This window comes from Anser anser (assembly GCF_964211835.1).
Source record: "Anser anser genome assembly, chromosome: 5".
Lineage (NCBI taxonomy): Eukaryota > Metazoa > Chordata > Aves > Anseriformes > Anatidae > Anser > Anser anser.
The window spans coordinates 36,184,021-36,209,446 of record NC_139725.1 but is presented as its reverse complement, the minus strand read 5'-3'; the positions used below and the strand labels follow the sequence as shown (position 1 = coordinate 36,209,446).

Here is a 25,426-nt window from a genome sequence, read left to right as displayed (position 1 = left end):
GCATCTGCTTCAGTGCCATTAGCTTTGATGTTTTTTCTTAAATGTAACACAAGGGAAAGTTGCTGTTGTTAGTCTGAAAGGTAGGTAAAAAGGTAAAACACCTGTCCCAGGAGGAAGGACACATCCTCACCTATTCCTCCGTGAGCTCACGCTGTAGTTAGGCTGGGTGGTGTCTCAGGGTCACCTTGGTAAAGTGGCACGCTGCTAATTTGTATTCCGGAACCCGATACTACTATTTATCATTTCCCTCTGCTGAGACTAACAGATGAAAATATTTCTTACGCAAAATGTCTACCGGTCACTTAAGATGGGCTTAAATTTCTCATGTAAACTAATTTCTTATTTTTCGTAACATCACCATGAAAAATGGAATTGGACAAGAGAATTTGTTACCGTAATTCTGTCTCCGCTCAGCACACTGTATCTGTACTGTTTTATGTCCCACCAGGAACTTTGTTGGGACAAATGGGAAGAATAAGTTGTTTTGCTGATACAATTGGATTTGAGGGTTTTGCTGTGAATTTGAGCTTTTTGTAATAGCAGTAGAGCTCATAAATCTTTTGGATTAAAATATGAAAACATGAAACAAACGGTCTGTCTTGCAGCTATTTTCCAGTCTAGTGCTGGCTCTGGAAAAGTCCATGGTTAACTGCTTTGCTGTGTCTGGACATCAAGTCTTTAAAATTTCATGGATCATTAGTGTAATCTGGGCCTGTTCTTGGGCAGAGGGGAAGACAGTTCAGAACTTCATGTCAAATCGCTGCAACTTGGAGTGGCAGAGAATTCATTTGTCCTTTTGGAAGAGTTTGAAACTCAGGGGTCTCAGGAAATATCCAAAGGCACATGTTCTTTAATTTCACTTTGGTGGGCTGATGTTCTGAAACAACATACTGGTAGACTAATGAAATCAGCCAATATTTTTGCCTCTTATGGTGGAAAACACATGTAACCCATTTCCTTGTAGACCTGCTGATGATTAAAAGCAGACAGCTTGTCTGATCTTGGAGTTCTCTTGATCTTGTTAACAAGTCTGAATTTATAATGGCAGAGAGCGATCTGCCAGGATGCCAAATCATCCTGGTACCATGATGTGGTGCAGTGCGTGCTTATGAGGTTACCGAGGGGAGCCGAGGAACCATTTTGGTGCTGGTACATTACCTATTTACATGCTGAGTTACGTTCTGCTTAAAGGCATCCACAGCTTGTGTCTGATCAGCTGTCTGGCCGCGTTTGAGTGAGGAGTTACGGTAAGGGTATCCATTGGCTGATGATAGCTGGAAAAGTAAACATGGTGTCAGTGCTACCAGGAAAGGGGAAAGCTGCATCAAAGAGAAAGGAAGGTGATGAATCTGGCCTTATTTTCTTTCTGTATTTAACTGGAGTGACCAGATCCAACCGAATTTTGAGTTGACTACTTGTTACACGCCGTTGCAAACTCCATGGTTGCACAGAGGAGTCAGACCAGAATTGGAGGAAGCTGTCAGAAGTGCCTGACAGCTTTGCTCTCCCTGCAGTGCTGCTGGGTTCCCCTGGTGCCAAATCCAGAGGCCAGAGAAAATAGCTGCAGGCTGGGCAGATCCCTCTCACTCTGAAAAGGGGAGAGGAGAGGAAGGGTGAAAGGAAGAAAGGATGATCGGGAGCACGAGACTAACCTCTTCTTGCAAGTGTCCGATGTCTATTTCCCAGGGAGCTCCACGGAAGATTTCTATGGGTGGTTCCCAGCCATTGCGGAATTTGGGGATGTAGGTGGGAATGTTTGCTTCTCGGGGCCATTCAGCTCTAGGACATGAAGCAGGGAACATGGGGAATATGTGGTGAGGCTCACAAAGAGCGTTTGTTGGAAAGCATCCAGTACTGCTTGTCAGGGAGAGGCAGGGGCATCGGAGCATCCCTCTGACATGCCCATAAAATCAAGCATCCCCTCTGCCTTTCTTAAGAGCTCGGGGAGCCTGGTGAGATGGCAACTCTGTCCTCACCTGGATCTGGTCCATGTCTCTCCCAGCGACTCCCAGAGGCTTATCTCTTTTGGTGTCAGGTGTCCTCTGAGGAAATCTGTGGCATCTTTAGACAGAAGCGGGCTGATGACAGACCTGGCAAGCTCAGGGCCAGCACAGCTATTGACAATCTAGATTACACACAAACACAAATATGAGAGATATTGCAGGAAAGGTTCCAAATATCATAGCAGCACACATACAAGAATAGAAATCTAAGACAGAAAAATCAGTCGCTCTGATCATTTGGAGTCCCTGTACCCTGCCCACTCCAAAGGAAGCCAATATACCCTCCATGGCAAGTACCTCTAAAACCAGACTAATTCGTATCAGACTTGCACTTCCAAAGCTCTCCTCTGTGCCTTCATATGTAAGGGTGAGGTTTCACGACACAAATGAACTAAATTAATGGTTTGCTGCTCCCTAAAAGGAATGCTGTATTCCCTCAGTATCCCCTTTCTATCATTGTACTGTACTGTATTTGATTTGCAGATTAATTAAAAACAAACAAGAAACAAATAAAACCAGACAAATAAGGCAAATAATTCTTGGCTAAGTTCTCCACGGGATAAAATGAAAGCCAGAGGGCAACCCTTCATGCCAAGGGATGGCCTGACTCTTGTTGGCAGCAGCTGATTTTTAGATCAGTTCAGCTGTCTCAAGAAACATCAGTCTAAACCTTTGCATAACACAGGCATTTTTCTGTTGGAGTCAAAGCAGGGTTTAATCTAAAAATTAGTCGTTGTTGGAGACAGGATCACAAGCTGCCACATTAAAAAATGGAAAATTGCTTGGTATTTCTGCGTCACTTCTGGCTTCTTTTTCAAGTTGAGAATCCTGCTTCTTCCTTTCAGTGCAAATACTGAGCCATGTTTACCTGAAGGTGAGATCAGGCAGATTCCCAATAAGAACCATAAGTTGCCTTGCACTGCTCACAGTAATTCTTTATTAATGTGGTGGAAAGATTTGTATTTGCTAGGGTTTATGTGTTTAGTTCAAGCTGGGTATCAGATCAGAGACCAGAAACACTGACGTTGTTGCTTCTGGACTTTACTGAGACAGCTTTGGGCAGTTCTGAGCAGCCTGCTGGCTCTTCTGCATAATTTAGCTGCCTGTAAGTGCAAAAGCGGCATTAGAAATAAAAAGTGAATTCACAGCAAAACCCATGAGTTAGGTTTACCAGCTCCAGTGGTCCAAATAGGAAATGCACCAACTCTGAAGCGCTTGGGTTCTGGATGTGCTTTCTCAGTTTGGCCTGAAAAGATAAAGGAAAATCCAGTTTAATCCTAACCTGGTTTTGGCTCCTCTTCTGTGACATGGAGGGATTGTTGCTGACCGACATTTGCTAGAGTTAATAATGCAGCCTGAAAATAAAGGGAACTTTCAGCAGTGTCCTTGAAATCAGGAAAGAAAACTAAGTGACTGGGGAGTAGGAATCATTCAGTTTTTGATCATTTCTATTTTGTGTTCATTTCTAACAGCCTTTACTTTCAGAAGGGGTGGAGTACCTACTCTATTAAAAGTCAGTCCCTTTGAAGGTATTTTGAGCAGAAATAGAAAACCTTGGTTTACTCTGAAAAACCTTAGAGAGGAAGGGCCAGGCCTGTAGCTTCTGACTCTTGCAAAGCTGAAAATGCCGTTAGTTGCTGGGAACGAATACAACAGAGCGAGTGTTTTGCCTTCTTCAGCAAGGTCTTGCCTGCAGCACCTGGAGCTGCCCTGGACCCTGGGATGTGTGGCGTTTGGAGGAGTCGCTGCTGGAATGGAGGAATGAATGCTTCGGGTTACCTGGCTGTAAGAACTGAGCTGAGCTGTGGTGAGAAACCGTTTCAAGTTGTGCTTCCTTTCTACTGTATCTTGTGTCCTGCGCTATTGGCATTGCTGCAATGGAAAACAGCCCCCTTCCCCTGCCGAAATGCGAGGCCTAGTCATTTCAAATGCTGGTGATTAAACATTAATGCAGAGCGGAAAGCGTGAAATAATTGATGGCAACGAGGCGCCTAAAGGAAGCGGCACTTCACAAAGACGCAGGCACAGGGCACGTGACAGCGTGGGGCAGATACGCCGCTGCTCCACTGCTGATTCCCTTCTTACATTCCCCAGCCTCTCGCCTCCTCTTTGTGGGTTTGTGGACCAAGGCTGGATTGCTGGGAGAGCCAGAGCATGTGGCTGAATTTCCTACGTGTTAGCTCCCACGCTGCTCTCAGGGGAGCAGCTGCAATGCTGAGCTTGGCGGGGCCGCGCACCAGTGGACATAATGCAGCCTGTAATGGGCACTTGTGGCTGTGTTACACGACTGGCACAGCGGCTGGTGTGGGACACCAGCCCCGATGTGCCATGCCTAAGGGTTTGGCTGACCACACCAGCCCCACTGTATCCATCTCGGCTGTGCAAGCAGTCAGAAAGGGCTGGGATGCAGCAGCCATCATTTCTTGACGCTTGGAGAATCCTCAGCTGCCTCTGCAGAGCAGCCTTTGCATCGGGCTGTGGATGCGTGGCATGGCCCTAGCAGGGCGCCTGATCGGTTTGTGTGGGAGCAGTTGTTGCTGGCCAAAGCTGCCACCTCCAAGACTCAGTTCTGGTCCTGAGCGAGCAAAAATGTGTGAATGCTCGCTTCTAAAGGAAAAGGTTGCAGCTCGGTGTCCTGCCTTAGGCTTGTTTACAGTCTCTGTGGTTTCCTTACTAACGTCTCAGGAAGGATCTTGTTCACTGGGCAAGTTTGGTCAGAGCTGACAATCTCCTTCTGGCTTATTACCCTCCTGGTCTCACACACTTAACTAAGCAGAGCTGGGAACATGTCTGTGCTCCAGCTTTTCATCCCCTTCTTGACATCTCCCAGTGCAGCTCCTCCAGGGGAGAAACAGTGGAGGATCCAGAAACCTCGGGGCAATGAGGGACATCAGTTGTGGATAACCAGAGACTTTTCAGGACCCTGGCTGAGCAGCTTCACTGCTGCTCTTTAGACAGGATCAGGTGAGAACAATTTAAAGTAGATAAGACTTTTTTTTTTTTTTTTTTTTAATATTTACAGTTCTGGTTTGTGCCTCAGAAGGATAACAGGGACTAGAGCTCTCACAAAATTACGCAGATTTTCAAAAGCCACAAGCAAAAACGAGTATCACGAGTGGAGACGCCTGTATAAGCCTGTGCACAGCTGTCAGCACAGCAGGCACACTGGTTCTTGAATCTGCAAGCCCACGACTTCACAAGTGCTCTAAGCCAGGATTGCATCAGAAGGGAGCTGCGGGCACTGCAGGGCCCCAGCTGCTCAGTCCCTCCTGCGCCGCCGTTCCCTGAGGGAACGTGCACTCTGCAGCTGCAGGGTGAGCCTGGCTAGGGAACTGGTCTGACTTTAGCATTGCCAAAAGAAATTGGTTGGTTTTCACGTGTATGACCTCTTCAGCCACGTGCCGGGGCACAATTGCTTGGCCTGGCATAGAGAGAAAGGAGGCACAGGGAGATGGAGAGGAATGGTTGGCTCCGTCCAGCAGCACAGCTGCACCTCAGCTCACAGCGTTTGTGGAATGGGTCCTAGGGCCTGCTGCGTGGGCACCACGGTGCTGGCTTTTGCACAGGCAGCAGGAAGGCGCGTGCATTTTTCAGACGTGGACTTTAGGCTTCTAGTTTCAGTTTAACAACTTGGCCCAAGAAACCTGCACAAGCCTCGCACAATGTTTGGTTTGTGGTTGCTTCTGGCAGGGGAATCTGGAATTCACACCTTTGTCCCTTGACAGTGTTTTTCAGTACAAATTTCACTTTAAATGCTTAGTATGGCAATATATGGGAAACAGCCCTACCCCTGCATAAGACAAAAACATCCTCTGTGTCTTACCAAGAGGTTAAAAGCCAATTTGGTTTTCTGGAAGCAGTCGATGAACTCAGCCTCGTTCGGGGGTCTTGCTCGAAGAGTCAGCACGCCCTCTTTTATGAGAAGGTGGAGAGAAAGGCACTTTAATTAGAGTGTCCCCTTCCAGAGAGGGGTTCGTCTTGCTGGCATGCAGAAGAGACAGCAATAACAGGTATGGAGACTAGAACTACTAAGAATCAAGGGTTTGAGAATAGTCAGATGTCTTTCTCTGTGCTGGAGGCTTCACAAGGCTCTGTGTGCTCTACACTAGATCCGCAGTGACCAGCAGGACCTCCCAGACCGTTGTATCTGCTGTCGGGTCCATAGCAGCGCTGCTGCACCGACCTGCCCTTGCTAAAGTGTGAACTGAGCTTTCATCCCAACCTTCACCTGTGCTCCCACATTCCCCATTTGTTGTAGCTGCTGCACTGTACCTGCTGGCCCTTTCTTCTTGTTCTTCTTCCCTTTCTTCCTTTGATTGAGCTGTTTGAATGCCTCTGCAGCCTTCTGAAGCCTGGCGACAAACACTTCGATATCATCCAGAGTGCAGTTCAGGATTTGCTGTGAGGACAGAAATGCTATGAACCCAGGTGGAAAAAGCCAAAACTGCACACAGCCAGGAAGCCTGAATCCCCGAGTGCCTCGATCTGTGCCCGCTTCATTTCCCGGAAGAATGCACAGGAATGGGGAATCCAGGCATGAAGTTAATCTGGATTCATCACTTTCCATACACAAAGCCGTGCCCGTTTTGTGTGCTGTACTTGCCAATGTAATAACTGACCACTGGCTGATGGACATCTGGAGAATAACCCCAAGAGTAGACTATGGATCAGGGAGAAGCAGACCTTCTAAAATCAGCATAGTTACCTCAGGTCAAAGGAGATTGCACCTAACCAGTGATGGAGCTTTGCTTTTGCTCCCCTTATCTTTCTAAGCAGTAGGTATCAGCTTAACAATGACTAAACTATGCATAAAATGTTTGGTGGTGGAGGAGGAGCCCCTTGCTTCCTTCCTCTCTTCCCCCGTCCCTTCCGCCTATTGACCGTGCACTGTTCTTGCTACCAACCGTTTCTTTTTCAATCTTCTGTGCTAAGATGATTCGGGACTCTTCATGGTCCTGGGAGGCAGAGCCTCGTCGTTCGTAGTCTGCAAACAAGGAAAAGCAGAGAAAAATATTTTTACCATCAAAGGTTGAAGATGGACTCCATTAAACGCAGGAACCGATGGGATGGTCGCTCCTGGCTGGGTTTGTTCATTCCTTTATTCTGAAAGCACCTCAGAAGACCACAAAGGTGATCAAAGTTGCCGATTAAACCTTCCACAGCAGCTGCCCCCAGCCCTGTGTGTCAGTATGCTGCCTGTTTTCAGACACCAGCACTGGATGAATGGTGAGGAGCAGCCAGCTGCTGGTACAGGCAGAGACCTGCACGCCCACGTCCCAGCGGCTGCCAGGCACTGACTCCTTTGCCTTTGACGCATTAAGCTGCCTTACACCTGCCGAGGAGCTGCCCCTTGCACTGCTGAGCACTCCACGGGTATGTCACACGTGGTCAGAGCGGCTCCAACGCTCTCCTCTAACCCCCTGCCCCCCGCAGGAGCCTTGTTTGTGGCAGGGATGCCAGCTCAGCTAGCTGCCCATCAAGAAAGAAGAAATAAGACCTCGAGAGGAATGCAATGGCCCCTTGCTAGAAAGCAGCACACCAGGAATTCTGCATGATTGATATTTAAGCAGGCCCAGGCAAACAGCATTTTTCTACAAACTCATGTGCAATGTCTCAAGTGTTTTTAATCACTATTAAAAAAACTCGCAAAAATAAAAACCACAGGTATCTCCCAGCTTCCAGAAGGCAGACGCTCAGTGGGACAGCAATATTTCAGCGTGAGCGCTTGCTCAGGCGGCCTCTTGTGACAACAATAATGTGTCAGCTCAGTGAGATGGGCTCTGAAGAGGCCAGCACAGCCGGTGTTCGGGCAGCGGGATATATCAAGTGGGAGAACTGGGGAGGCAGTTTTGGCAGAGGACGGATGAAATTGTACGTCATCTTTAGGCATTAAGATGAGATGATTAATTTTGACAGGTTTTGTAGAAAAAGCAGTAAGGCACGTTTCAAAGGAGAAATGATCCCAGCAAACAGGCATCATTCAAAGCTTTCTCCTGACTCCTGCTTTTGTGCCGGCCTCTGTTTTCTCAGATCCAGAAATCCTGCCTGAGTAAATGCCCAGCTGTGCTGGTGGGAGCAATGGACTTAAACCTTTATGTTAAGCCTACCGGGAAGGGCAGAGTTAAGGGTGGCTGTTTCATGGAAAACTGCTGTGCGTCAGAATATAGATGTTGAGAGATGATCCAGCTCTGAAATAGAAATCTGATTTTCATTATGCAAAGCTGGACCTAAAATAGGCTCTTCATTCAAGAGGCTGGATCATCTGCTTGGCTTCGGTTCTCAGCCCAGGGAAATGAGTGTTTGCTCTCCTCAACTGGTATTCAGAGTTTCTTACTGTACCCTGATTATAGATTTTCCTTGAGCCTAGAAATTAATCCCAAGAGAAGCTGGTACAATTGGCAGTGGTAAGAAAGGGTTAGAGTTTTCTGGTCATTTTAGTCAATCTGAGCTTTATTTCAGAGAAGGAGCTTATTTCTGTTACTGGGAATTTCTTTTTCCAAAGAGAACTATAAGTTTTCTCCAGACAGCTCAAACTGGGATGAAGTTGGGATGGTTTTGGAGTATGGGGTAAGTTCAGATCTGCCTTTTTACCCTCCGCTCTGGTATATGTGCAAACCACCTGACTTCTGTGGGTGAAATCTTGGTTCTTGTGAAGTCAGCAGGACCAGGGATGTGCCTTTCTGACCACATCTGTCTTGTCTGTATGTTTTAAGATCACCAGTGCCTGGTCCAAGCCTCATGCAATTGCTGTTTGGTAATGGCCTGTCACCTCTTTTGGGAATTTCAGTGTCTTTACTGTTGCTTCATAACATAGTGAAGACACTGGGCAGCAATGCTGGGGCTGAAATGACCGCAGGCTGTTTCAGGAGGGTGGGCTGCCCAGGCTAATGAGCCGCCGTCCTCAGGACAGACCCGCTGAGCTCTCCCAGTACCTGGTTCATACTGGGAAGGGGGTGCCACCCGGTTCCTGTTCATCGCTGGCCCTCTCATGTCGTGCTGGATCGGGATGGGGGCCGGCCCTTGTGGCGGTGGGAGGATAGACTGTCTCTGCTTGATCTTTTCTTGGTTTGCTCTGCAAGGCAAACAACAGAGAACAACCCCTGTCAGAGGCTGACGATCCTATTTCCAAGAGAGCAGTGTGCGAATGCACCAGCCTGAGCAGGGGTGCGTGCTCGGGGTGATGCTGTGTGCTCTGGCTGCCTTTCCCCCGTGCCCTGAGGCTTGCAGGTTTGGGAGGGGTGGCTGCGAGGGGACAGCAAGCGTCTTTGGGTAAGGAGAGCTGCAGCACCTGACTGGTTTAAATGGAGCTTGCAGCGTGTGGTCTGGAAGGCCAGTTCTTCCAGCACACACCAGCTGGTAGCCGTGTAGGGCTGTTTCGGCTGGTGCTTTAGAGCAGGGAGTGTCTGTGAGGCTGGTGAGATTCCTTGCACAGAGTCAGCAGCACAAACCATTGGGGGGATATATCACAGCAGCCAGGAGGCTTGCTTTGAAGTCTGTCAGCAGAAGAGTTCCCTCGGAGTGATTTGCTTCAGGGTGTAAAATCTCCTAGGGGTGGTTTATGTGAGATGGAGACTCCGTTCTCAGGCGTGTAAACCAAGGATATATTTGGAGCAAGGAAATGCAAAGAACAGCCAAAATTCATATCCTTTTTGTAAATAGCAGCGAACCTCAGCTAAGCCCACATGAGTGAGCATCTTGTCTGGGTCATCTTGAAGAGGGAGGCTGGCCTGGCAGTCACTGCACTCTGAGTGTTCTCTGCAGGGGATGTGATTTGGGGGATTTTGTTACTCCCAGCTCTACCCTGCAGTACTTACTTGAGCGTCTGTGGTCGTACTTTCTTCCCATGCTTGTGGTCTGCCAGGGCGCTTTCTATGTCCTCATGGACCATCTCCGCCTTAAAGATAAAACAGAGGTGTTTTACTAAAGGGCTGTGCTTTGGAAAATTTGAATTGAAGGCTCCAAGTGGGCAAAGGAAGAAATGGCTGGCAGACAGCTGGGAGCATATCTCATTCTGTTACCAGATTGCTTGGCCGTGGGGTAAGCTGCACAAGACTGGCAGTGTCAGGGGGGCAGGAGCCTTGAGAGGTTAATGTGAAGGCATCGATACCTGGGCAGGCCTCTAGGGCATCTCACGGCTTCCTCTGCTGTCAGTGCCTGGAAAAGTCTGGCAGGGGGGCAAGCAGTGAGTGCCTGTGCAGCGCAAGATGCAGTTGGATGCTGTGCTGCTGGCATGGCCGTGCCTGAAGGCACTGCTGCCATGAGAGGGAGAGATGGCTTAGGATGGACCTTTTTCTTTGGGAAAGCCAGCTGCAGGCCACAGTAGCCCCATCTCACAGCACACCCCACTCGCATCCCGCTGGCAAGGAGGGCTCTGCTCACCTCCACCTCGTCGCAGTTGAAGAAGTGGATGTCAGGTTTGTGTTGCTCCGAATCCTGGCACACCAGGAGGAGGATGGAGGAATAGCGCATCTGATTCAGCACCGTCTGGCAGTGCTGGACTGTCGGCAGCGGGAAGTCCTCCAGCTCCTCCTGGAAAAGAAGAAGGAAGAGGCTGGGCAACGGGGATCTATTGAACTCCTGGGATCCCTTCTTAAGGAGAGAGACCTGACAGGGATTGTGCTTCTCAGCAGGGATTTGCTGGGCTCTTCAAATACTCATGTCGCAGTCTGCAAAGGGGCAGTGGCTTGGGACTACGTAGGACCAGGAAAGAGGTGGATGGAAAACAGAACTCTTGTTCTCCTGAGTTCCTGAATATGGGGGCCCAGTGGGAGTTTTGAACAACTTGAGCTCTCTTGCTCACTGTCGTCTTACTGGTGTGCTTTACCTGCCCCAGTATCATGCATCCCAGCATCCCAGCGGAAAGATGCTTTCAGGGTAATGGCAGTGAGGAGTTTGCCCTTCCATTGACTCTTGGATGACCTTAGGCAAGTCTTTTTTAGTTTATTCCTGCTAAACTTAGTGCAGTACCCCCCTTCTCCTACTGTCTGGCTGCTCTTTCCCATCAGATTAGGTGCCCTGTACGCACATACATGTGTTGCTGTCAAAATGGGGCACTGTTCTCAAGCAGGGGACCCTGCGTGTTATTTTAATACCAGTAACAGGTCCTTCCCTCTCTGCTCATGCTACATGCAGGTCTCTGTGGACCTGTAAGTCTGCATCACTCCCACAGAAAGCAGTTTTACTCTTTGCCTGGAGCACAGCTCAAGGTATCTTCCATCTGGAGTCTCTGTGCTCTGGAGCCATGAATAAATCAGCCCACACCTGCCTGCCCTTTGAATTACAGTCAGCCAGCCCCTGCATAGCCTGGAGTGGATTTTGGTAGTGATCTCCCCTTGTTTGGGTTCCTCGCAAATGGCTCCCCAAAGCAGAAGGGGAAGAGGATACTGCACGCCCCAGGTTAACCTGCGCCCTCACAGAGCGCTTTGGGTACCTGCGACTCGCAGTCGAGCAGGCGGATGGACTTGTCGTTCACTTGCAGCAGCATCTCCTGCGTCCAGATCTTCTCTTTAGAGTTGAGCAATATGAGTTTTCGGATGGCGTCGTCCACCGTCACGATGGACTCGCTCTTGTCCATGATGAAGGTGGCCAAGTGCTGAAGGTGGGAGGGAAAGAGGAGAAAACAGGTGAAAAAGCTTTGATGCTGCTTGTGTCATAAACCACTGGTGAAACCATCTCTAGAGGTTTGGGCTGTTTGTTCTTTATTGCACGGGCACGAAAGAGTCACTGTGGAACGTGTTCGTTCTGGTTATTAGTACCAGGCCGTTCACAGTGGTGAAAGATTAGAGTTTTGTAACACAGCAAAGGTTTTCATAACGAGTTTCACTGCTTGCATATTTATCTCATTGTATGCCAATTCTAGCAGCTCTGGCCGCCATCCAGCATGCATGTTTGCAAGTGCTTTGCACAAACGAGTTAGTCCCCTGGCTTTTCTGAAACCGCAAGACAGCTCCAAGCCTGACAGCTGACTCTGCTCCAGCCTTTCAATCCCCTCATGCTGCTTTCCCACCAAAATCACTCAAATCAGCTCTCGTGGGAGTGAAAAGGGGCCTCTCTGACCGTATAAAGGAGTATTTTGGTACTTGCCTCTGTCCTGCACTGTGGCTTTGCTAGATTACCCTGGTCTTCCTCCCTCCCTCCACCTGCCCCATAGACCCGGCCTGGGGCTCTTCCCACTTCCAGCCTGATTTCCATGCTGCCCTCCCCTCTTGTGCTGGCTGATGTGTGCTGAGATGGTCATGTCCCAGACAAGACTGCACTCGCATGCTTTCCCAGCCCTGCCCTGTGTCCTGAAGCGTGCAACGCTCCAAGCATTGCACTTGGCACCCGTTCAGTTTATGAAGAGTCCGTGTAACCGAGCTGTACCTGCAGGCTTTTCACTGCTCGTGGGGCTCCACCTGAAGGGAGTGCTAGGCAGGGCCGGGCAGGGAGGCAGTTACAGAAAGAAGTGTCTGCTGCATCCAAACGGTGCACGCGTGCCCCCAGCAGTGGGCGAAGGCCCCTCCGGAAATCCAGGTAACTAATTGCTCTCCTCTCTGATCACCAGCTCATGGTGCTGCTGGCCAGCTGGCGAGAGCAAGTGGTGCTCTCCGCAGATGGGGAGAGCGTGCTCTGCCAGCAGAGGGGACTGCGAGGCAGGAGAAGCCAGCTCAGCAGCCAGGTTATCTGTGCCCGTTGTCCCCATGTCAGTGACAGCACGGTCAGGCCACATGTTCGGGTGACATCAGGGAGCGGGAAGTGTTGGGGAAGCAGAGGGAAACGGTCCCATTTCACCTTGTTCCCTCTGCTGCTCTGCTATGTTCCTGGCAGCGAGATAGGAAGGAGAACGTGCCGGAGTGGGAAAGCAGCTGAAAGTTTTCCCTGTTGTAACCAACTTCCTCCAGGAGAGGAAGGCGGGAGTTTTTCGGAAGGGCACATTACAGGCCTGATCAACACATCCTGCTGATGTTGGGGGCCTCCTGCTGCCAGCAGGCTTATCAGGACAGTTCCTGGCTCCTTCTCTCTTCCCTGGAATCTCTCTCAGCCAATTCCCCCCACATCCCAATTCCCCTTCTTAATAGTATTAGGGTCACTGACATGCTGCTGCTGAGTCAGGCTAGCATGTGGGTTAGCAGAAGTGCAGTGGAGCTGTAACTGCTCTGGCAGAAAGGCCCATGCCTTCTCCCAGTGATCACATAACAGGTTTAGGGCTCAGGCAGTTTCCTTCTGGTGCTTTTTGCTACAGTGGTGCTGTAGCAAGGGCCAGGGTCCAGACAGTGCAGAAACACAGTCTGTGTCCAAGAAGACTGGCGAGCAAGAGCTGCAAAACGCAAGAAGAGAAAGAAAAAGAGCTAGGTGGAAATGTGTCCCCAGTACCAGCCTCAGCTCCTTGTGGTTAGCGTCCACAACAGGCAGGTGTCTCAAGGAGCAGCAAAGGAGGAAGAGAGCAGTGCTCTGGGGAGGAAGTCCCTTCTACCTGTAAAAACCCAGGCTGAGTCTTTAAGCATGAAATTCGGCAGTGGGCATTAGGGGTGGAGAGAATTTGTGGTGACCAATTTGTTGTTCAGGTGGTTGTTGGATAGCTTGCGATGAATGGATAGACCAGAGAAGAGGATAAACACTTCAGAGGTTAAGTGAAGACCCAGTTCTGTGCTCATAAAGCAAAGGTATGGGGTGAGGCACTATCTAAATAAAATTCCTGGCAGGTATTTGAGCAGCTCCACCGAAAGCTGAGATTAGCCGTCCAATCAGATATGAAGAACATGCTTGGGTATGTGTTACTGTAATTGTAAAATGCTGCATGAAAAGGTATTTGCAAAGTCAATATTATCCACGCAGAGGTGACAAACCCTCTGCCTGCGGAGCAGTGAAAGGAATTGGTTTATACCTGCTGACAGGAATCTTATCTGCTCTATTATTTTAACTGCCAGGTTTACAATCTTCATAAATTCCTTTGTTATTTACTGTTAAGTTAATTTTCGTGGAAACGAAAGCTACTTGTCTGACTAGGACTCATTAGAATATTTTTTCCTTTCCATTTTCTGTAGATACTGGTGGACTGAGCAGGGACAGAAGCTGGTTCTTACCTTTATCTCACTAAAAACCCCTTTCATCCAGACGGAGGTTCAAATATGGTAATTTTTATAAGAATGGGCAATGATTTTCTCCACTTTTAAACTTTGATCAGCTTATAGATTACTTTAAGGGTGTAAAATGCCTCATATAAGGAAACCTTTTCCTGCCTCACTGCTTGCCACTGAAGTCCTGTTTGTCTTGGTCAAAGTCCAAGGTAGAAACTCACAAATGAGTGGCATATGGCATAATTAATAAAGAATTAATGTACGTGTCACTGTTTAAAGTCCCTTCTCTGACTCCACAAGTGACTTTATTTGTTAGGACTTGCTGATGGGGATGGCTGGCCAGGCCACTGATGGGGTGGATTGAGTTAGTATCTCAGGTGGAAGCCAGGGCCTCCTTCCAAACGAGTGTTTTTAAAAGTCAAAATTTCATTGTAGGCAAATGAGCAGCTCCCTTTATTTTTAACTGTGTTCTTAAGCTCTCTGCTGGACTGGGGCCTTAAATCAGAGAAGAGAGGACCTTATCTACTAAACATGAACCTCGTGAACTGTTTTCCCCTCTTGCCTTGCCAGGTTTTCAGTGACAAATGGCCCAGCTGGGCAGAGTTCCCGTGGTACGGAGGCTGCTGTCTGGCAGCAGCACATTGCGTTCCAGGCATCGCCAGGCCCCGGGCAGCCAGGCCGGCTCCTCTCTTTAAGTGGATGTCTGTGACACTGGGGGATGAATTTGGCTGAATGCCTGTCATGGCTGAAGGGTTTTGAGTTACTTGAGAGGACGGAGTAGCTGAGGGAGAGCTGAAAGATGATAGTCAATGTGGTCTGTGTTTTCTGGGCAGGTGAGTTCCTGTAACCACTGTGGAACACTGTTTTTAATCTGTCTGTCAAGAAGGGTTTGAAGGACAGAGAAACAAGAGGGACAGCAGCTCCCACTACTCTCCTTCAAATGCAGAGGAGGGAGAGGACCACAGCCTCTCCGTTTCCTGTTTCCTCATACTGAATTTCCCTTGTCTTTTTAACATATTTTTTCTGTTCTCCACCCCCCAATTACTAAACGTTTTAATTTGCTGAATCTTGATCGGTTGTATTTTTGATAAACGATGGATTTGCATGCCATTTTCAATTTAAATTTGAAGTAGAAAAGAGGTCCATCTGTAATTAAACCAAATTCATGTTCTTTAATTACTGCTTTTTGTCCTCGCTTCCTCTCAACCATTTCCCATCTGCTGGCTGTAATGACCACGTCCAGCCAAATGACTGGTTAGTGCTGGCTCACAACAAGCCTTGACCTCTTTGTCCCCAGACACTCATCCTCGACAAAGCCCAGCAAAGGACAGGGGACACGGCAGTAACTTCTGAGCCTTTGGTACAGGCCAGCCATGCAGAAGCAGCAACCGTTCCCTGTCTCTTCCCCCATCCCCAAAGCAGCCTGTCTAATATTGGAGTCTTTCCCACTCTTCAAGTTCAAAGAAGTGTGAGGGATCCAAGCTAGGAACAGTCGTAGGGTCAGATAAGATGTGTAATGCAAGGTGGGGGAAGCCATCAAAGCCTCTGTTTTGCTATAGCATTTAAACATGACCCAGAATTGTGCCCTGGAATACTGTTGGAGCCTTGTGGAAGGATCTGTGAGCTATACCAGAGTCTATTTGCATTGATTTTCAATGTCATACCATAATGGAACGACTGCTGCTCTTCAAAGGGAGGAGTTGGAGACAAGCAGCAGAGAAATAAAAGGAGCAGGAGAGCTGGTATTACTTTTAGAAAGAGCAGGCAGTATGTGAGAGGAGAGAAAGGGATCCAGTCCAGCCCGAAGCCTCTGACTCGTAGGAAGGAATGAGGTCAGTCTTTGGAGAGGAATCATCTCAGGACTTCTGCTGCTCTCCTGTAGTTTGATCTCCTTTAGTCCTTTAGTTTGTCTCCTCAAAGCATCTTTGGTGAACAAACTCCTGTGCTTCGCCTACATATGCTCTTTCCTTTCATCCCTCTTTGTCACAAAGGAATCTGAGAGGCCCCGAGGATCCCAGCCTCAGCAGTGTGTTCCATGGATGGAGAGGACTTGCGTGGTCTCAGCCACTTGCTCCAGGCTGGCTGGGTGGCCCACAGCACAAGGAGGGGAATTACAGTGGGTGGCTGTCTGCAGGCATGCCCTGCAGTACAGGAGCTAGAAATTACAACCCCTTGGAGGGAAGCTCAGGAGGCAAATTTATCTACATGCAGGAGCTGGGAAAAAGAAATAGGGCAACGGGGAAGTCCCACCTCCCTTAAGGAAGAATGGAGCAGCTTTGCTGTTTGCCTCTCCCAGGGTGTGGAGAGCAACACTTGTGTATTGTAAGAAGGTTCCCATCTGGTCTTTGACCTAATAAACTCCAGGACAAATGAAATACATTTTATTATCAGCATCTATCACTGACGTAGGCCTCTCAGTCCCATAAAATTTCATTGCATACTCACCTGTACGTGGTACTGTGAAGTCTCATGCATAATGATATTGGAGTTGGAGTATTTTTTCCTTTGTTCTGAAAAAAAAAAAGACAACAAGCTTTCGGTTCAATGGCTGTTTATTGGTATATTAGGGAGAATTATAGTTCTCATGATGGGGTGCTACTCTCTGAGCTTCCAGTTTCAATCAGTGTTGAGAATCAAGGACATCAACTTTTGTCTCAAGGATTGGCAAATTAGGTGTGTAGGATGCACATTTAAGTTGTATCCCTTAATGTTGCTGCTAATTTGATTCCAGCATTGTTTGTAGAGGAAGTGAAATCTTGTGTACAGGGAAGCCTCAGACAACAAATGACAAGGGGCACTCGCGGAAGAGGGCTGGGAAGAAGAGGAACAGCCTGAGCAGGCTGGCACAGGGCTATGACGTGCATGTGGCAAGAAGAAAAATCCAACCACAATCCTTCAGTTTGGACACAACAACCCTTTTAAATGTCCTCCAGAAGGAACCCTCTGCACTGCTGTGACGTTGCTGGTTTGATTTCTTACATTTCCTGGCAAGGCACAGTGTAGGGCTGATAGGAAGGGCTGTAAGGATCAAGGCCAGCCAGTCAGAGCCTGGCTTTCTTGAACAATATTTTTATGAGGCAACAAATCTTTATTGCTTCCTGCATTTCTCACTGGAAAGCAGCACTAAGAGCAATTGGAAAAAAAATATATATTGCTTGGATTTTCATGAGGCTATGGAATATAATCCTATAAGAATTTACCCTGTCAGGTTTTATTCATAAATTAATTGGTATGTGTCCAGTGAGTCCATATATGTACTTTGTGTACATAGTAGAGGAATAACTACCAGGTCTGAAGTCTCAGAGTGATTTGCGACTAACCAAACTGAAAACATCTTCCTCACCAGCAGAGGACATCCTCTGATCCCTGGTTTGCTTAGCAAATGTAATTGTCATTTTATATGTTTTCACCCATCCTAAGCTGGAAATAGCCTGTGTTATAATATCCTGTCCTCTGCAGCAATAGTCACAACCAAGAGGATTTCATGGCACAGCAAACACTGGGGCTGCTTGTGTTTTAAATAAATATATATCATTCTTAGTTTATTTGTGGTTTACTTCAAAGCTCTCTTTAATGCCTTCTCTGGGATTTTGGCTTCTCTATTTTTTTCCCTTTTCCTTTAAACACGGAACATGTGGTCTCATTTTACAAGTTTCATATTTAGAAAGACTGGCACCCAGAAAAAGAATATCCTCATAGAAACTCATTTGGTAATTTGAACTCAGTTTCTAATCTATCTATCTATCTATCTATCTATCTATCTATCTATCTATCTATCTCTCTCTTCTGGTGAAGTGGTGCAAGACCCAGGTAAAACCTCCCAACATGTTTCTTTGGTTTATATTTTTAGTAGCAAGCCACGTTTTGGTTGAAAAGCATTCCGCAGAGACTTACAAGACATACTGGTAATATGCAGCCAAGGCTCGAGCAGCTCTCCCTGAACCCAGCTGCCGTCAGCAGGGATGCAGCGAAATGGCTGAGGGATGGGTGCCCGTCACAACGCAAGGAGGAAGAGTGGTGAGCGTGGGTGATAAAATCAAAAGAAGAGCAGAAGGGAGCGGCACCTGGTCTGCTTTTGTGCTGTTTGAGGAATTGTTAGAAGCCTCCTTCTTTTTTTTTTTTTTTTTTTTTTTAAGGTGCCTGAGTGCATCTTATCGTGGCTGCTGTGGGAGGGACAGTGACAGGGGGACAGGAGGGCAGAGGCACAACAGGGCACCGGCATACGGGGAAGCTGTCACGCTCAGTGCAGGCAGTGCCTCTGGCAGCCTTTGCGTTCTCTCCTGGCTACATCCCAACAAAAGTACTCTCTGTCCACTGTGCCCCAGGAAAGCACAGTCTCCTGGTTGCTCCTAAACCGTGGAGTCATTTGCTACAAGTCTACCAAGCCTGTCCTTTACATCTGCTCCAGAATCACCAGGAGCCACAGAGACTCCTGGAAGTGGGCAAGTGGCTGGGAAGTAATTAGGCCAACACTTAACGAGTGTTCTCCTTTAAACCTTGTATGTGGGAAAGCACTTGGAGGGAGTAACTGCAGTGAACAGAGCATGCTGCTGTTACAAGAGCAGAAAGCCCAAAAGCATCAATCAGGAGCTTTAGCTTAGTCCTGGGGGACTCCTAGCATTCAATTCTCAACAGAATTGCTTATATTTAATCCACCTGCCAGTAGATCCTGTGCAAATGGAGGGGAAACCGGCCCAAATCTGCTACTCATCTTTCCTGGAGAGTTGACAGGAGTTAAAATATCTAATAGGCAAGTGCTTTCTTGGCACCGATTGTCAGGATTTCTACAAACAAGCCACACATCCTTCCTGAGGAGTGTGTGTGCCCCCACGTGTAACATGCAGTTACATGCCTTGGTTTTCCTGCCTAGAACTAGATGTGATTTCGAGCCAGCTCACCCGTGAGTGCTCTTGTTTCAGCTTACTTCGATTCAGCTCACACCAAGTGGGAATTTGGGGTTTCTTTGACTGTCCTAACATGAGAGGGCTGGCAGGGAGGGCAGTTAAAAACTGGTTGAACAAGCTCAAATCTCTCAAGTATATTAGACTGCTGGCCTTCTGCAGCGTTTTACTGCTCAGCGCTGTCACCCTGTGACTGCTCTGCTTTGGTCAGACACAAGGGGTGGTGGAGCTGGGATCAGGCCCTGGGACAAGTGCATGTCTGCAGCACGCTCCTGCTTTGAGTTCCACCCCTGTAGCGTGAACCTTTTCCCCTGGCCTCTTTTGCACCTCTGTTATGTTTTTATTTCTGCTTGACTTCCATCGAGACAGAAGGGAGGATGAACACGTTTCAGAGCTCAGCTAGGGCTCTGCAGGCTCTGCCAGCAGGTGTCTCTCCAGAACAAGCACTGGCCTGAAGGGTTGCTTTCTGTGGGATTTAATTTCGGATTTTCATCTTTCTCAGGTGAAACAAAAGTTGCCAGCACAGAAGAGCTTTTAAATGGAGACCCTCGTGGTACTTCTGCAAAGACACAGGGCTGAGCACTGGTAGCAGAACTGCCTGCAGATGCAGGAACATCTTAATCATACGAAGAGGGGCCCTGAGAGGACAGAAATGAAAAGGGATGCTGGTGCTTTTGTTTGAAGCCTGGCAAGGGTTGATAGCAACAGATTTCTAACCTTTTTTGTTTTCAAGCCCGAGAGCTGTCTCATCAGCTTGGCAGGACACCCGTATACTTTGTACCTTCACAGAATCACACAGAACCACAGAATGGCTTGGATTGGAAGGGACCTTAAAGATCATCAAATTCCAACCCCCCTGGCCCAGGCAGGGACACCTCCCACCAGACCAGGTTGCCCCTAGCCCCATCCAACCCGGCCTTGAAGACTTCCAGGGCTGGGGCACCCACAGCTTCTCTGGGCAGCCTTGTGCCTCTGTGCCTGTCACTGAAAACACAGTAGCGTGTTTCTCTCCAGCTAAGTCCTGGTAGCACTGAAGTGGCTGCTGAGCACAGGTAGAAATGGTTTCTCAGAGGGCACGCTGGCAGAGGCATCGTCCGAGGCTCCAGGTCTCCGGGCCAGAGCCTTTACACCGCGACCGCCGAGCCAGAGGCAGAGCGAGGGCAGCTTGGGGGAGAGGACCTCAGACACCCAGCACAGCTCCCTGCTCAGCCCTTAGCACCCAGAGTGACCTTGAGGAAATTAATTAATATGTCAGCATGGCCACTTCCCACCTTAGGCTCACATTGAAGGGTCGATGGCACTTTGTTTGCCGTACGTTTTAATTGCAGTCTGCTCTACTTCAAATGTGGGGCAAGGTCTGGAACAGGGCACACGGCAACACACGTCCGCAGGGAGTTGTGTCTCATGTGAGTAACTTTTTTCTCTCAGTAACCTCAATTTCCTCACCAAGCATTTCTCATGTACATCGATGACACTAATGGAAATGAGAACACCCCGTCTGTGTGGGATGGAGGCAAATTTGGACTTTAAGACATCCCGTCCGCTCCTTTTTAAAAGGGAGTGGAAAAAGACTGAAGCAGTCAGTCTGGAAACAAAGGATTTTTACTTTAGGACAGGAAACATCTTCAGCTCTGAAAGGAAGGGTGCTGAGCAGTGTCAAGAGCTGGTGGATACTGGGGAGATGGGGTTTACAGAGGGAGCCCAGCCACAGGTCCCTTCAGCCTTTTCCAGCCCTGGTGAGGGCCCTGTAGCCCAGTGCCAGTGCTGGGGGCCTGGAGCTCCCTCTCCACCAGCCTGTGAGCCAGAGGCAGAGGAAGGGGGTGTTTTCTCTTTCCTGTCCCTCACTTTAAGTTGTCTGCTTCTTCCTTCTCCTGAAATCTCTCCTTGTTGGCTTCTACCTGGCCCCTATGTCCATGGAAACCTTTCCTTTCACGTTTCCCCCTAGTATCCTCAAAATAAAACTTCACAGCCTGAGAACAGCTGGGCTTTCCTGGGCAGCAGAGGTGCAAAACACTGAAATGTCCTTTTCTAGTGCTCAGTTTTGATTTAAATGCAGGAAGAAAATAAGGATCTGGGCTGTAAATGACAAAATAGGCAATCTTAGGTCACATCTGACTGAGATGTGGAAGCTTTAAGAAATAGTTAGGGTGTTATTGGTATATTTACTTCAAAGAAGTGTGATGAAACACTGTAGGCCTTTCTCTGGATTCATCATTATTTGCCTTAGCTTAAACCTGGCTCTGGTCACGCTGGGATGAAGCAAATATGCCACACAGAGTGATGCCGGCATGGAGACCTGTGGCTGTTTAGCTCTGCGGATAATAGGAGATCCTTTATGTGAGCCAGGTGAACTCCCTTTGCCAGAAAAGACATGAGAAAATAGGACACGTGTCCGAGTGGCTCCCACACTGCCCTTCTGCGTAGCCTTGTCCTCCATCTCCTTAATTTTGTATGAATGAACACTGGAGCGCTAGCAGCAGTAGCAATTTCCTCCCAGTTTATCTGACACCTCTCATGCTAGAATACTTTGCATTTCTACAGCGTCTTGCAATGGAGAAGACCCGAGCATGGTAACGTTACCCAATCCATACCGCATCCCCAGGAGGCAGGGAATTTGCATAATCCCCATGTGATGAATAAGAGTTACAGGAATATAAAGACGGTTTTCCTGAGATCGGATGGCAGCTGCTGTCACAGCACAGACACCAGCGTGCACCTCTTTAAATGAGTCACCTCTCCCTTTAGAGGCTGCTGTGGTGGAGGGCTACTGGGATGCAACACAGGCTGGATTGCAAAGGGCATGAGAGCTCCAGGGCCATGGCACAAGTACAGCAAACATCTGAAGGTGATAAAAGCTGGCGTGAGACCCACAGTGACCACTGCTGTACTTTTTCCCTTCTGTCTGCCAAGAGAGCCGAAGAGACGGGAAAACAATAGAGCTTTGTCCCTTGCTTTTGGTGTCTGGCAACAAAAAGCCCTCATAACGTGGGGATCATCATCAGGCCAGAGGTGGTGGGTACGACCCACTGCTGCAGCCTCGAAAATGATGACAAGTAATTCACAGTCGCGTCATGCCGAGCCTAAACATTTGCTGTATGTCTGGCACAGACACTCTGGAAAGTTTTGAATGACTCAAGCACGGATGTCACGTGGGATATTCACACATGCAGAACTGTATTTCTTCATTAAATTGTCTCATCTCTTGCCTCGAGAGATTTGGTCCCATGAGCCCTAGGACACCCCTTTCAGGAAAAAAAAGTGTAAATGATTCTGTAACTGAATTCAGTTCAGTCTTTTCCTAAGCAGCTAGCTTTCATCTGAAGTCATACCAAGAGTTGTGGGAAAAACTGCAAAGCCATTCTCTGAAGAATGTTATCTGTCACCAATATCTCGCAGAAAAACAGCACTGCGGAAATGATGTTTCCCATTGGCACCAGTGGCCACATGAAGAAATGGAAAAAGCTGAGACCACTGCAGAGGTAACAAGGTGGATTTTGCCAACTCAGAATGGACTCAAAACTGGGTGCTGTGCTGAAAATCTAGTGGCAACACACAAAAGTCCTGGCTGGAACGGAGAGCATCTTGCTTGGCTTTATGTTGAGGAGTGGAAAGGATGAAAGACAGGAATTACTGAGAAAGAAGGTACGATCAACTCACATCCTGGAGGAATGGGGTTATCGGCTTAGTCCAGGAAGTCAAAACACATCTTAAGTGCCAAGTTCCCTCCCCATTTCCATGCAACACCCTTTTTTCCAGGGGTTGAGACGTGGCTGTGAACACTCCCTTCAACCTGGCACATTGTGTGCAAAACAGATCGCCTAGCGGGATAAATTCTGTCCAGTGGGTTAAAGTTGGTTAAAGTCAACAGGGATTTTGAGTAGTACAGAGGAGGGCAGAAGGGCCTCAGGACTGCTGTAGCACTAAGTGTGACACAAAGCATTCCAGCAGTTTTGGGGGAATTTGAGCACTTTCCTCCTGCTGGTGGAGAGGGAACTGTGGTGCTCTGCTGATCCTCATGAGGGCTTACAGGTCAGTTACGGGCAGGGTCCCAAAGCTCAGCCCCGAGATGCCATTTCTGCCCTTCCGTTGCAATCACATTTCTGCTATAAATGAAAACTCGCCCACGCTCTTGCTGTACACCAGGGCCAAGTCACTCGTGGTGCAAACAGGTGCTGCTGTGACAAACGCAGCCGTTCGCACCAGCGTTGCGAAGGCCCCAGCCTGCCCTCTGTGCACAGCCTTCACTGCTTAATTAGGGAGTTTTATCACCCAGGATCCTCCCTCATCCTCCCCGCATCTCCCCGTATTTGTTTTCTGCTGTTGCTGGGTGGAAGGCTCTGTAGAAACTGTGGGGGACGGACAACTCATCAGTGAAGCAGTCTGTAGGGAACCAAGGAGTAATATCAGCCAAGTGAAACGCGACACGATATGGCCTTGTGGTGTCGTTGCTTCTGCCCTACATGCAGACCACGCTTGCACAACCGTGGGGGAGCACAGCCACCTCTGGTGTGGGCGTGGGAGGGAAACTGCATCCGAGCACAGAACATCTGTCCCTCTGTCCCTGCCGGGTCAGGTCTGGGAGATGGCTGGCGAACTGCCTCGCCGCAGGTCTCGGCCACCTTGTGCTGGCAAGGTGAGAGTGCGGCAGGTGCAGAGCATCCGTCTCTGTAGGGGCTGGCACCACAGGGCGACAGGGACCACAGACCTAGAAAGGCTGTTATCCTACAAGGATTTCGAAGGGACCCAAGAGTCAGGACTATTGCTCAAGCACTGAGCTTTGTTTCAAAGCCCTGATGAAAGACACGGACACAAAGCTGAGACACTGCAGGGGATGAGTAAGGATCCAGTGCAGTGCAATTCAGAGCTGAGATCCTGGTGTAAAAGCGGTGTGAGCCTGAGCAGATTTGGCTCTGCCATTCCCATTTGATAGTTCTTATGCTCTTTTGCACATTATGTTTTATGGCATTTATAGGATTGGTTTGTTATCATTGGCAGTACCAAGCCAAAGACCTCTCCTTGATTCCCTCCCCCTGCATTGCAATGGAGACCTCCCTGTGTCCATCAGAGCAGCCTGAGGAAAGTCCTGGCTGTTGCCTTCTGGAGCTTGCCAATTCTTTACATTTTCTTTATATTTTACTATCTAGCAGCACACGTGCTCTTTATAGTAACCTGCCTATGTAGTATGAGCTGGTTCTTCTGCCAAAGCAACATGTCAGGACACAGCCCTTCAGAGGAGAAACGAAGCAGCAAATGCTTCAGAATGCTAATGGCAATTATGCAAATTTGCCAGGCCTGCATTATAAAGCAGCCTTACGAAACAGCATCCATTCCCAGGATGGGAGCAGGAGGCCAGATCTGATCTGGCAGTCTGATCGCTCATCTGCGGTGTGCAGCTCTGCCGACCCAACAGGCTCCTGCTTCCTCGCCGAGTGGGAGGACGCTCCAGGTTCTGCAGGGTTAGTCAAGGATCTGATTTCGGGCACTGCACAGACCTGCTGCGCCTGGGCTCCCGGCCCCGAGGCATCTGCAGGCTCTGTTGCTGCCGGAGCTTCCCTGCTCGGGGGTTCCCATGGTTGGCCAGTGCAGGGGAGAGCGTGTGGGACGTAGCGCTCCTGCCTTCCCCGTGCCATCGCCTGCCCGGCTCTCCCCCACACCGCATGAGTATTTCAAGGAAGGAGAAACCACAGGAGGTTGGAATAACATTGCAATCAGCTTGTTTTGCACGTAGGAGCTGGGATAAGCAACGCCACAGGAAAATTTTGCTGGCAGGGGTAGTGTCTGACAGGGGAGCACCTCGCTGCATCGGTGCGATCGTGTCAGCAAAGCCGCCCCAGTGCAGAGCCAGCCTTCGGCCCTAACTGTGTAACTAAGCCCTAACTAAGTAAAAGTGTGGCATTGCAAGAAGATCTGCTGAGCAGTGAGAGGAGAAAGGCAGCAGGAATGAAACGCCACCAAAAGCTTTAGAGCCACGGCCCAGGCTCCATTTCGGAAGCCTCTTTGCAGCTTCTCCCAAAGCATCGAGCACCCTGTCCTTCCTGCCACCACCACGGTCCCCTCCGAACTGCCAGAGGCCGTCAGTAACAGTGGCCATGACAATGGGAATCTGTGGGGACAGCTACCCCTTTTGGGTGGCACATGGCACGCGGGATCTGGAAGCTCCCGAAGTGAATGAGAAGGCTCTCATTGACGCTGGGGGTGTGAATGGGCCGGGCAGCGGGGAGCTGTTGTCTGATAGCATGTTGGCAGCTAGTCGGTGTCAGGAGGCTAAATTCCTCCCTGGCATGCCTAATATTTGCCACTAGCTCAAGCCCAATTGCTCACATTCCTCTTTTATTAGCTGAAGACACAACCCACTCTAGAAGAGCAAATAAAAACCTGACCCTTGTGCACGGGCTGTGCACATCAAGTAACACTGCCTGCCTGTGCCCGGCACGCCGAGGGACGGACAGCAGCATCCTGAGCAGCC

General features: G+C 48.9%; 1 protein-coding gene and 1 long non-coding RNA gene across 2 annotated transcripts in view; one reads left to right on the top strand and one right to left on the bottom strand.

The window, feature by feature from the left end:
• Positions 1-25,426, bottom strand: part of EPS8L2 (EPS8 signaling adaptor L2) — a 63,529-nt gene that overhangs the window by 11,056 nt on the left and 27,047 nt on the right. The window contains exons 4-15 of the mRNA XM_083836881.1: positions 16,505-16,569; positions 11,434-11,595; positions 10,383-10,532; positions 9,818-9,897; positions 8,936-9,075; positions 6,908-6,987; positions 6,276-6,402; positions 5,827-5,915; positions 3,175-3,249; positions 1,977-2,125; positions 1,653-1,779; positions 1,159-1,274 (exon numbers count right to left, since the gene is read on the bottom strand). Of these exons, the coding sequence (XP_083693007.1) occupies positions 1,159-1,274; positions 1,653-1,779; positions 1,977-2,125; positions 3,175-3,249; positions 5,827-5,915; positions 6,276-6,402; positions 6,908-6,987; positions 8,936-9,075; positions 9,818-9,897; positions 10,383-10,532; positions 11,434-11,595; positions 16,505-16,569 (1,360 nt within the window). The remainder of the gene's footprint in view (positions 1-1,158; positions 1,275-1,652; positions 1,780-1,976; positions 2,126-3,174; positions 3,250-5,826; positions 5,916-6,275; positions 6,403-6,907; positions 6,988-8,935; positions 9,076-9,817; positions 9,898-10,382; positions 10,533-11,433; positions 11,596-16,504; positions 16,570-25,426) is intronic.
• Positions 1-25,426, top strand: part of LOC310899882 — a 52,817-nt gene that overhangs the window by 1,807 nt on the left and 25,584 nt on the right. The gene's annotated exons all lie outside the window — the stretch shown is intronic.